Below are 13,774 nucleotides of genomic sequence, written 5' to 3' on the forward strand. Positions count from 1 at the left end.
AAGAAAAAAATAATATCAGTTACAGCATGCTATAGTATCTGAATTAGAATGGGCCTATCTAGGGGGAGGCAGAACTTGAATAACCGGCTACAATACATTCTGATTCATAGAAAAACCCTAACCATTCAACTAGCTAAATGAAATACTGATGAATCCTGATTCGGAAGTTCCTAGCTGTGATAATATGTCAGCCCTCTAAAAATATTGCATAGTAATAATAATTGCTGAATACAGTGAATAATTAAATTAGTTCTTAAAATGTAATTCTACTCTTGAAGTCAAAATTTCTTCTCTGTATTAAAATAATGGTAAAATATTAATTTCTGACGTTCATTCTTACCTATCTCCTAAAGGACCAAAAATAACAGATCCGATGAGGAGCCCCAACATGTAAATCGCCTGGGAAATGTCTGCTTGTTGTTTTCTGTGACAAACCAGGTTGAACTACATGGTAAAAAATTAAAATATTTACATTTCAGTATTTATTTAACTAGACTTCATTGTTTAGAGGATTCCCTGTAAGGAAACATGTGAATCCTGACATTCAGTGGTGAAATACATGCTGATTGATATGTAGCAGGGGACTTTGTGATGTCAATCTGCTTTGGTATAGAACAGTCAGGTATCAGTTGAGTCTAAGCAATATACACATACATACATTGTCTATTGCTGAGACTGTTTGCAGATGTCAAGTGGTCACTTTATTAGGTACACTTGTACATCTGCTTGTTAATGGAAATATCTAATCAGAAAATCATATGGCAGCAACTGAATGCATGAAAGCATGCAGACATGGTCAAGAGGTTCAGTCGTTGTTCAGACCAAACACCAGAATTTCACCAAAGTGACCGCTGATCTCCTCGAATTTTCACACACAGCAGTCTCTAGATTTACAGAGACTGGTGCTCAAAACAAAAAAACATCCAGCAAGCGGCAGTTCTTTGAAGGCTGACAGGAAGGTGACAGTAGCACAAATATCCATGCCTTACAATAGTGGTATGCAGAAGAGCATCTCTGACACATTGAACCTTGAAGTAGATGGTCTACAGCAGCAGAAGACCACACTGGGTTCCTTTCCTGATAGTTAATAACCGGAAACTGATGCTACCAGTGAGCACAGACTCACCAAAACTGGACATGTGAAAGTTGCAAAAACATTGCATTGTCGGATAAATCTGTATATCTCTTGCAACATGCAGATGGTAGGGTAAGAATTTGGCAGGAACGAGGTGATATAATGGTGGGGGAATGTTTTCTAGGCGCATATTAGGCATCTTAATACCAATTGAGCATTGTTTAAAGGCCACAATCAAAACAGCAGAAGTAGTGGCGGTATGACATTTCACTGTATACTGGCCCACTTCGGCCACTATATACACTCAGTAGCCACTTTACTAGATACACACTTTAGCAATGGGTAGTGACCCCCTTTGCCCTCAGTACAGCCTGATTTGTTTGTAGTATGGGTTCAACAAGGTGCTGAAAACATTCTTTAGACATTCTGGTCCATGGTGCCATGATAGGATCACCCAATTGCTATGGTTTGTTAGCTGCACATTCATACTACACATTTTCTGTTCCACCACATCTTAAACATGGTCCATTGGATTGAGATCTGTGGGTAAATGTATCATACCCCGGTTTCTTCAACTCGCGGGGGATCAGCGTCTTTGCAGCTTAAATTTAAAGCTGTGCTGCCTTGGAAAGGGGGAGACCATTGTTGTTGTTGTGACCATTTCTTTATGGCCACCGTCTACCTATCCTCTAATGGCCACATCCAACAGGATAACATGCCACATCACAAAGCATACATCATCTCTAGCTGGTTCCACAAACATGACAATGAGTTCAGTATACTCCAATGTTCTCCACGCATTGTATACCTCTGTCCCTCATGATGGAGGTATCAATGCTGTTAACAATATGTTGCTGAGAGATAATACTTTAACAACACATAAGAGATTGTTTATAATTGATTGGATACAGTATATCCTTACCCATAATTATTTGTGGTTATCATGCTTTTCATAAAAGCTGTTGTGGGTGAGTGGAAATGTATTTTGGAAACCTACGGACAGAACAGTCATACTTCATGGGCTTCCTTATTCTCAATTTTTAAGACCAACTGTTATGTGAACAACAATTACACAAAATGCTTCAGATGTTAATTGAGAATGCTCCAAGAAACAGGGATAGGTATTTTAAGACTTGAACTAAAGAAGATTGTATATTTGTATTCTTTATATTTTCTTTCATCGATTGAAGTAACCATAGTGAAAAAAGACTATTGGCCTCTGATCAGCAGTGATACCACACCACCGGTTATTTTATCCACTTTGGATTACATATAGTAAGGTTAGAAACTTTAGAGAGATTCTGGTTAAAACAGATCCAGTAGCAATATATGGTAAGAAAATGGAGTGACTACAGCAGCAACATAGTGCTCTTGGTGCACTACATATAATGGGCCTGAGTCAAGGTACCACATTTTGCCACCCACATGCTAACCACAAATACTCTCTCCAACACTGAGGGGTCTATTTAAGAAGCAGTGGACGCCAGCAAAAGGCTCCATCATCGTTTTTTTGTTATTTATCAATATGTTAACATTGGATAAATCATAGATTTCTCCGACATTCAGGGCCGGATTAACAATGGGCCTGATAGGGCTGTAGCCCCAGGCCTCTCCACAGAAATAGGCCCAGGCCTGCCAGGAGTGAAAAAGAAAAAAAAAGAAAAAGGGGCACCATGGGGAGGGTGGTGAGGCTTCCCTTGTTGCCAGGGGGCAGTCCTATCATTGGAAAGCAACAGGCTGAGTGAGCGGGGTGGGGGCTGCGTCTACAGAAGCTATGTGTGACTCGTAATGTGTGACGCATGCTGGATCAACTTCCACCCAGTCACACACGGAGGTCAGCGGCATTCAACACAATAGGTAGGAACTATTTCTTTTTAACAGGGATATGTGACAACAGGCCCAATAGGGGATATGTGACAACAGGGGATATGTGACAACAGGCCCAACAGGGGATATGTGACAACAGAGGATATGTGACAACAGACCCAACAGGGGATATGTGACAACAGGGGATATGTGACAACAGGCCCAACAGGGCATATGTGACAACAGGCCCAACAGGGGATATGTGACAACAGGGGATATGGGACAACAGGTCCAATAGGGGATATGTGACAAAAGGGGATATGTGACAACAGACCCAACAGGGTATATGTGACAACAGGGGATATGTGACAACAGGGGATATGTGACAACAGGCCCAACAAGGGATATGTGACATCAGGGGATATGTGACAACAGGGGATATGTGACAACAGGCCCAACAAGGGATATGTGACAACAGGGGATATGTGACAACAGGCCCAACAAGGGATATGTGACTGTAAGTATATCTATCTCTATCTCTATATATCATATATATATATATATATATATATATATATATATATATATATATATATATATATATGAGAGATAGATATAGATGTAGGGGCCCCGGTGCACTGCTTTGCCCGGGGGCCCATAATGTTGTTAAGATGGCCCTGAAGAGAGGTGCAGATTTTGTGCAGGACGGAGGCGTTGAGTTAGAAGATATTTTGAGACAAGTGAGGAGATGTATTTTGGTGCAATTTTGTGGATGGCCTTGTATGTTAGTAGAAGGATTTTATATTGGATTTGTTGAAATACAGGCAACCAATGTAGAGACTGACAGAGTGGTTTAGCAGAGGAAGGACGATTTGCAAGGAAAATCAAACTAGCCGCTGCGTCCAAAATAGATTGTAGGGGTTTGAGTCTGATCTTGGGAAGACTAGTAAGGAGGAAATTGCAAATTTTGATGCGAGAGATGATGAGTGCATGAATTAAAATTTTTGCAGTGTCCTGTGCAGGGCCGGACTGGGACTAAAAATCAGCCCTGGCATTTAAAGCACGCAGGCCCACCTCTGTTGATTAGCAGGAAAAAAAAATGTGTGCCGCAGTGCAGTGGCGGTGCCGCCAAGAACGTAGCTACATTATGTTGGGGGCATGGTCAAAATGGTGCGTTGATACATACATTATAATAAAACATTACATTTATCAGACCCTCCCCATCCACATTACACCACCCCCCCAGATACATTATGACACCCCCAGCCCACTGTACTTATCTATGCTTCTGATGCTGCTGACATTCCTGTAGAGTGAGCAGGGAAGCTCTTAGTCTCATGAGATTAATAAATCTCATGAGACTTAGAGCTCCTCAGCTTGCTCTGCAGGCTGTGCCCTGTCCGGGATGGAGCACAGATCCTCCTGCTGACCAACTGGATTAAGGCTCGGGGGCCCCGGCACTTACGTCAGGGGGGCTCCTATGATGTAATTTGGTTATTAGACAAATTTTTGACAAATACACAGGCAATACTGTGTGCACTACTGTTAGGTGCACACAGTTCTGCCTTAACAAGCAGTACAGTGTGAAGCAGGACATATCTCCCAACTGTTCTTGTAGTCAGACCAAATCCTGACTAAGTGGGACAGTCACTCACCAAATTCAGAACAGTTGGCAGACTGTCCTGGTCTCTCCTACCTGTCTTGTCATGGTCACCACTTGTGGCTGCTGGTGTCTTTAGATCAGTTGCTGCTTGTCTGGATCCTGGAATGCTGGATGCCCTATTTGGAGAAAAAAATGAGCAGTTGAAATTTAGCCCTGGTGTTAAATCAATATAGCATCCATGTTTTAAAATTAGGCCTCACTGCAGCCACAACATTAAAATACTAGTATTCACATTTGATAAATACATCAATTTCCCTCCAACTAGCCCTGACATTAAATAGTATTCCCATTTAATAAATAAAACTATTTCCCTCTCTCCAAAGCACCCCAGCATTAAATAAAAAATGCAATCACCCCATCTGAAATTGATAGGCCCCACTATTAAATTGCCCCCACCATCACCCCACAAATTGAATTGCACCCAATAATTAGGCCCCACCTGCAATTCCCTATTAGATTAACAGCCTACCTCCCATATTATATTAAGAGCTACCCATACACACATTATTGTCATACACCGGCCCTCACACACACACACATTATGGTCATACGCCAGCCCACACACACATACTATAGTTATATTGTTACACACATACACACTATAATCATACCCTGTCACACACACACACACATACTATAGTTATACTGTTACACACATACACACTATAATCATAAGGGTCATTCTTTGGATATTTTTTTTGGGGGTTATTTTTTTGGTTATTTGTATTCATTGTCATTCAGAGCTTGATTTATATATTTTTTAACTTTGTCGATCCCATTTTTATTGGCGCCTGTCAGTAAATTCTGTGTTATTTTTTGTTCCACTATAATCATACCCTGTCACACAAATAGCTCCTCTGTCACACAAATAGCTCCCCTGTCACACAAATAGCTCCCCTGTCACACAAATAGCTCCCCTGTCACACATATAGATCCCCTGTCACACATATAGCTCCCCTGTCACACAAATAGCTCCCCTGTCACACAAATAGCTCCCCTGTCCACATATAGCTCCCCTGTCACACAAATAGCTCCCCTGTCACTTACATAGATCCCCTGTTACACATATAGCTCCCCTGTCACACATATAGCTCCCCTGTCACACATATAGCTCCCCTGTCACACAAATAGCTCCCCTGTCACACATATAGCTCCCCTGTCACACATATAGCTCCCCTGTCACACATATAGCTCCCCTGTCACACATATAGCTCCCCTGTCACACAAATAGCTCCCCTGTCACACATATAGATCCCCTGTCACACATATAGATCCCCTGTCACACATATAGCTCCCCTGTCACACATATAGCTCCCCTGTCACACATATAGCTTCCCTGTCACACATATAGCTCCCCTGTCACACATATAGATCCCCTGTCACACATATAGCTCCCCTGTCCACATATAGCTCCCCTGTCACACAAATAGCTCCCCTGTCACACAAATAGCTCCCCTGTCACACAAATAGCTCCCCTGTCACACATATAGATCCCCTGTCACACACATAGCTCCCCTGTCACACACATAGCTCCCCTGTCACACACATAGCTCCCCTGTCACACACATAGATCCCCTGTCACACACATAGCTCCCCTGTCACTTATATAGATCCCCTGTCACACATATAGCTCCCCTGTCACACATATAGCTCCCCTGTCACACATATAGCTCCCCTGTCACACATATAGCTCCCCTGTCACACATATAGCTCCCCTGTCCACATATAGCTCCCCTGTCACACAAATAGCTCCCCTGTCACACAAATAGCTCCCCTGTCACACAAATAGCTCCCCTGTCACACATATAGATCCCCTGTCACACACATAGCTCCCCTGTCACACACATAGCTCCCCTGTCACACACATAGATCCCCTGTCACACACATAGCTCCCCTGTCACTTATATAGATCCCCTGTCACACATATAGCTCCCCTGTCACACATATAGCTCCCCTGTCACACATATAGCTCCCCTGTCACACATATAGATCCCCTGTCACACATATAGCTCCCCTGTCCACATATAGCTCCCCTGTCACACATATAGATCCCCTGTCACACACATAGCTCCCCTGTCACACACATAGCTCCCCTGTCACACACATAGATCCCCTGTCACACACATAGCTCCCCTGTCACACATATAGCTCCCCTGTCACACATATAGCTCCCCTGTCACACATATAGCTCCCCTGTCACACATATAGCTCCCCTGTCCACATATAGCTCCCCTGTCACACATATAGATCCCCTGTCACACATATAGCTCCCCAGTCACACAAATAACTCCCCTGTCACACATATAGCTTCCCTGTCCACATATAGCTCCCCTGTCACACATATAGCTCCCCTGTCACACATATAGCTTCCCTGTCACACATATAGCTCCCCTGTCACACATATAGCTCCCCTGTCACACAAATAGCTCCCCTGTCACACATATAGCTCCCCTGTCCACATATAGCTCCCCTGTCACACATATAGATCCCCTGTCCACATATAGCTCCCCTGTCCACATATAGCTCCCCTGTCCACATATAGCTCCCCTGTCCACATATAGCTCCCCTGTCACACATATAGCTCCCCTGTCACACATATAGCTCCCCTGTCACACATATAGATCCCCTGTCACACAAACTAACCACCCCCCCTCTTACCTTGTGCGCTCCGCGGCGCTGTGTAGTCTCTCCTAACACATGGAACTCGTCCCATGTGACATCTCCAGAGCCATTCATAGAAGAGAGGGGAGGAGCGACCACACCAGGAAGTAAGTGTAGTGCCGACCCCACTGCTCAGCACACAGACTGTCATGCTGAATTCTGGTATGACAGTCTGTGTGCTGAGTGATGGGGCCGGCCAGCTAGCAACTGGCCCATCTGGCCATCGGCCCTTCTGGCATTTGCCAGAAGTGCCAGATGGCCAGTCCGGCCCTGGTCCTGTGTGAGATATGTATCTTTTTTGTAAATGTTTTTTAGATGTATGATGCATGATGTAAATATACAGTTGATGTGGGGAACAAAGGATAGTTGTGAGTCAAGGATTACACCTAGGCAGCGAGCTTGCAGAGTTGGATTTATAGTCGTGTTATCAACAGAAATAGAAATGTCAGGCGCCACGCTTTTTTTGGTGGATGGGAATATTATTAATTCTGTTTTTAAAAGATTGAGTTTGAGTTGGCGAGAGGACATCCATGATGAAATGGCAGAAAGACTGTCAATAACGCAAGACACAGATGGTGAGAGATCAGGAGAGGATAGATAAATTTGTGTATCATCCGCATAGAGATGATACTGAAATCCAAAGGAGCGTATTTGTTTTCCAAGAGAAGTGGTGTAGATAGAGAATAGCAGAGGACCTAGGACTGAGCCTTGTGGTACTCCAACTGATAAAGGAAGCAGAGCAGAGGGGGATCCAGAGAAATTAACACTGAAAGAGCGATTAGATAGGTAGGATGAGAACCAGGATAGGAAAGTGCCTTCAAGAACTAGGAATTGTAGCGTTTGTATAAGGAGAGAGTGGTCAATAGTGTCAAATGCAGCAGAGAGATCCAGGAGAATTAGAGAGAGTAATGGCCTTTAGGTTTAGTTGTGATCAAATCATTGACAACCTTGGTCAGGTATAGATACATACAATAGACAGTGTTTTCATATATATTTATACTTAGATTCAAGTTTTCAGCACCCTGTACTTTGCTCAATGTTAAAAATCTGAAAATGAACATTTTTCATGTATGTTTCTGTTAAAGCACTTTATAAATCCACTACGCTGGCTCAAATTATTTGTAAAATACAGTACAGCTTTGAAATGCAGACGATAGACATGTCATACTCCACTTCTGCTTCGGCCCCTATCATGAAGTGGTTCAAGTGGCATGTATACGTTACAGAGGAAGCGGGTGTAAATAGAGGGTCATCTTCTTCCTCTCCCACCCACTCACTCCTGACATTACCTGATTCCCGCCAGGAGGATTAGTGGTTCCCCCCACGGCAACTTTTGGATGTTCTATGTTTCTATGATGTGCGTTGCAATGTTTTTTTGTTTTGTTGTGTCTTTTCTATTTTCAGAGAGTGTGGATTTATATTTGTTGGAATACTCATTGAGCAACCCCCCTCCCTCTTCGATACAGGGGGATACAGGGTATCCCCCTTTGTTGAATCCCGCCTGTATCCAGGCGCGGGCTGGCAACACGCAGCCCGGGGGGCACACAGGCGGCCACATCACATCATACGCGCTGCGGCTGCGTCATAGATGATGCGGCCGCCTGCACGCTGACGCGGCCGCATCGTGTGTCCGTAGATGAAATATTGAGGTAATATTACATCCACGGGGGAGCGGCCAGCCCAAACAGCGGTTACTCCGAGTGGCCCGGGAGACCGATGCCCCCCTGCCCCCCTGCCCCCCTGCCCAGCCTGCCCCTGCCTGTATCGAATTCCCCTTGTTGAATCCCCTCCTTTTTTTTCTGTACCCCAAATATTTTGCAAAAACTTAAATATAAATTATTGATGAAACAAAAAAAAGCATTTTATAAATAAAAATAATCAACCATTGTATTTTTGTCTGCAATGGTCAACAAAATAACATACCTTTACCTCTCAACTGTCCCGATTCCATCAGGATAGTCCTGATTTTAAGGGACTATCTTGATTAGCCAAGAGCTTGTCCCAGCATGAGGAACAGCTGGGATGTATTTCCACTCTTCACTTTACATACATGCTGTGTGAACTAGTTAGTGTTGCAATCTTTATATAAGGGAGGATGGGAGGGAGATGTAGCTGGCTGGAGGGAAGTGTAAGCTATGCCCTCCATGGTGCTGACCACGCCCAAACACAGCTGGCCACACCCACATATCACTAGCCACACCTCCGGTGGGACAGCACTTCTCACAACAGACCCTTTATAATTTTCAGCCCCAGGCCCATGTGGCCCTTAATTTGGTTCTTCCAGCACTAAGCTATTTACTGAGACTTCCCACTGTCCCCATAGACCACTATGGAGATAGTATAATTTATTAATGCATTAAGCTTTACGCAGAAAAGTAACGCCATCTCAAGATTCTGACTTCGCTCAATCCCTCACCAGGAAAGTGATATGTACACAGCGCTTTCCCCATTGGCTGGCAGCATTGGGCTGCTTTATTTTTATTTTTATGTTTTCTTTTACTAAAAAAAAAAAGAACATTTTTTTCTGTGGGCACCCTCATGTAAAGCCACTGTGAGAGTTAATATGGTAAAAAGTACATATATTGATCAAACTTGTAAAATAAAAGATGCTTTTCTTTGTTTTTCTGAATATGATATTGACACCAGCTTTTCTGTTTCTTTCTCATGTGAATATGCTGAGCTTGGCAATACGCCCAGAGGCCGTGGTGGAGACTACGGCTATGGACCGTCCTTGAAGATAAGGAGTTACAGGAGTTACAGGCCTTGACATTTACAGCAGCATCCCTGAGAAGTGAAGTAATAGATGTATAGACTCTTTCTGTTGAGACTATGTCTAATTTTCTCTTGAGAAAATGCAATAATTTCTAGATAACGAATGTGCCTGCGAGCACACTTTTCATGTATAAATAAAGCCTTCTGACTAGGGGGCAGTCAGAATTGATTCTCATTCAGCCCTAAAGAACTGAGTGTGTCTCTTCTCTATCGATCGATAACCCATTTGTTGCACAGGTACCAGAGCTGATAAGTTACACTATTGGGGTGTAACTCTGACACCACCCTGAGATGCCGTTAGCAATCAGAGGAGACATCAGTGGTACTTGTACCACAGCTGTCCTTGGTAAATAGGCTTCCAAGATTTAGCAATTATTTCCCTTTGATAAATAGATCGCAATATGTAACTGACATTTCTAAGAGTTCTTGTTATTATGATATGTTTTTCATTACATAATATATGTTTAGTTAGCAAAGTATAATCCATACAGAACTATGTGAAATGTCTTACTCACTTTTGATTTATTTACATTTTAGTGTAGCAAATATTGTTATTACTGTTTACATTCTGTTTTGACGTGACAGATTATTATACAGAACTGATATATTGTACTGATAGCACAAACATGTGCTGATATGGTGTTTAACTCTGTTGTTTGATGAACGAACTGAGTCATTGACGAAACTGAACATTACGTCTGTTATTTAATCTTAATAACTGGTTTGCCTATGGAAGTTATTATGATTATTTATTTGTATAAAAATATAATGGTTTCTGTATTTTCCACGAATGCTGTTGTATTGGATTACAAAAGATCATACAAGGGGTGTGTGATTATGTAGATGATTTATTGATAGACATTAAGAATTTTGTGATTAACACTATGAATAGACGTCATCACTAGGGGTATAGAAAATGAATCCGTCCATACTCCTGTCTTGGTAACGGTCCTGCTTTGGACCGAAATGTTGATGGATTAATAAAAACATTTTGAATCCAAATATTTCTGTACACAGGCTGTCTCTTCTTCGCTCCTTCTGGCAAGTCAGAAACCCTCATACAAAGGTAGCAGGAAACTTATTTTATCAAATCAATATGTTTTTCAATGGACTTTGTGGAGCTTTTTATATTATGATTATCTGTACTTCTGTAGATATTCCCTTATGAAATGTTATGAGTCCTACACTATAATGTGGTATGTGACTTTACGACTCAAACTTTATAATGAGGTGTGTAGCATGTGTGATCAACCACAGCTATTGTGGGCACTTATCTCTGTATTGTTCCCTTATTAGATGCCTTAGAAAAAGATTCCAGTGGGAACCAAAACATTCATATAGGCTGCTATAAAAAAAATCATATTAGTATTTTTGACAAGCCCTGTGACATACATACAGACACTCACTGATGATTAAATGATTACATTTACAGACCTCAGTGACCAGTGTTGACTTTTGCTGTGATGTATCATACACCCATCCATTCTGGCAGACGCTTGTGCTGTTCAGGCCAGATCTTTGAATTGATTCGATGTCCCAATCCACTGGAGCGTACATCAGACATTGTTCATATGACCCATATTCATTGCGTGGGATGGTTAAATTCAGCTGCACTTCCTCAGTTAGGTTTGGGCCTTTCTCAAGGATCCAGTCTGTATTGCAGTGGTGAGGCACAGATATTCCCATAAACACCTGCCCAAACATGTGGAAGGCATTGAAAAAACTAAGGAAACAAAGTATAAACACCAAAGTTTTCTGAAAGCGACCAAATTCTCCAACATTTTTTAGGATTTCCCCAAAGTCCGTCATTGTCATCTGGTTCAAAGTTATGTTGAAATAAATCAGTCAGACATACAGAAATTAATATTTAACCCTTGTCAATGTGCCACCTCAAATAAGCCAAAGTCTCATACTTAGCTTAGGTTAATTTGCTACCAGCTATCTCTTGTAAAATATGGGAGCCTTACAAGGAGATACCTGGGTGGGATTATCTGTGTACGGATGTCCCCATTAATAGAAGGTATATTGAAAAATGTATATTCATAAAATATCATCATATGCCATAATTTTCCACTAAATAACAAAAAACATACATAAACTTTTTATTTATTTTATATAAGCAATTTCATGTGTTGTAACTTTGTAATGCCTCACATGTGTTTTACCTGTAAGTAATATGGTTTGAATCCACTACACAAATTTATATTACCATGACCTAATGCAAAAGCTTTATCCCATAGGCTGCAAGGAGCAATCTGAGCATTCACTGAAATATCCCACAAAAAGGGCTTATGTCAAGTTATGTCATACTTGCCTACTTTTGGCAAGTTCTTTATGGGAGGGGGCGCAACGGAAGGGCTGGAGGGGGTGGTGTGCGGGCAAACGTGTCATTTTGGTCCCACCCCCCAGCAGAAATGCCGTTTTGTTGCATGGGGCGGGGCCTAAATGACGCGATTCACCGCGAACCGCGTCATTTTGTGACGCACTAGCGAGATGCGGGAGATTTCCCAGCTCTCCCGGGAGTCATGAGATTAACCCGAATTTCGGGAGTCTCCTGGACATTCTGGGAGAGTTCGCCAGTATGAGTTATGTACAAAAAGAGAAACGTTCTCTACTTACAAAGTAGTTTTATTTTACATTAGAAGCAGCTGTGTATCTATAATGGGTGCAGGGCATGCATGATCAAGAGCAGGCTGGGTTGGGGGGCATAATCCCATAGTGGGCTACCTGCATTTTTTTTTTCCTTTAAAATGTTCCTAAGTGACTGCAGAGCCGAGTCTGCGACACCCCTCCCCCTCCCCGAGCTAAAATTTTCCAGCCAGCCAACCCCTACTCATAAGACAAGGGGGGCTTGCACTCGCAGTCGGTGACATATTTCTCTCTTTGGGAAGAGAATCAGGAATATGGCGCCTATGCAGGAGACTCTGGCACTCGCCACATTTCCAGGGAGGTGGGGGAACGCAAAAAGACTTGAACATGTGTCACATACAATTCTGTATTTGGCACAGAGGACCATTATTCAGTTGATTACATACCCTGCTCAAATTTGATATAATGACATATTATCAAAAGACAAACAATACATTCCGTCAAAATAATTGTAAAAAGCAGTATTTTTGTTTAGTATTAAACAGCATGGAATAACTGGGATACTTAGGGTTTTATTCTTACATAAAGTCATGAGAAGGAATTCACTAATCCATCTACATTCTGCAAGTGGACAGATAATCCTTAAATCTGACAGTATGTGAGGAAATATCACTGACTTTACCTAAAGAAGAGTAATCACATAAGATAAAAGGTGCAGTGGAACTGAAAGGTCACATGGGTATGGACAGACCCGACCCCACCCCACCCCCTCTGGCACCTGAGTGGGGAGCAGAGTGAGGGACCCCATAGCAACACACAGTGGAGCAGACATTTTGTTGACTGTGACAATATTTATGAGATTATAGCCTTTCAAATTACTAGGAACCAGTAACATCAATGAGCCATATCATGATAAAGTGACACAAGGGGAGATATTGTAATTTGTATTAACCAATGGGACTCCTACTGTCATTTTTTTGTCACAGTTGACAAAATGAAGGTAAACATCCCATTCTACGCTATGTGCTAGAGCACGTTTTGCTATGCACCAGTTTTCATATATGTCCCACAAGCTGCACAGTGCTTATTAGTCCTTAAGTCAACTATTGATTCTGCTCAATTATCTTAGTCATTTATTTACAAGAAACACCTGTCTATCTCTCTGGCCTATGGACCTCCTTAGTTATTAAAGCACAGGTCAAACTCTC

General features: G+C 42.3%; 1 protein-coding gene across 1 annotated transcript in view; it reads right to left on the minus strand.

Annotated features, from left to right (window-relative positions):
- Positions 1-11,797, minus strand: part of LOC142158310 (solute carrier family 22 member 13-like) — a 32,842-nt gene extending 21,045 nt beyond the window's left edge. The window contains exons 1-2 of the mRNA XM_075212176.1: positions 11,412-11,797; positions 341-444 (exon numbers count right to left, since the gene is read on the minus strand). Of these exons, the coding sequence (XP_075068277.1) occupies positions 341-444; positions 11,412-11,792 (485 nt within the window). The 5' untranslated portion in view covers positions 11,793-11,797. The remainder of the gene's footprint in view (positions 1-340; positions 445-11,411) is intronic.
- Between the last annotated feature and the right edge of the window lie 1,977 nt (positions 11,798-13,774).

Source organism: Mixophyes fleayi, chromosome 5 (assembly GCF_038048845.1).
Source record: "Mixophyes fleayi isolate aMixFle1 chromosome 5, aMixFle1.hap1, whole genome shotgun sequence".
In the NCBI taxonomy this organism is placed as follows: Eukaryota; Metazoa; Chordata; class Amphibia; order Anura; family Limnodynastidae; genus Mixophyes; species Mixophyes fleayi.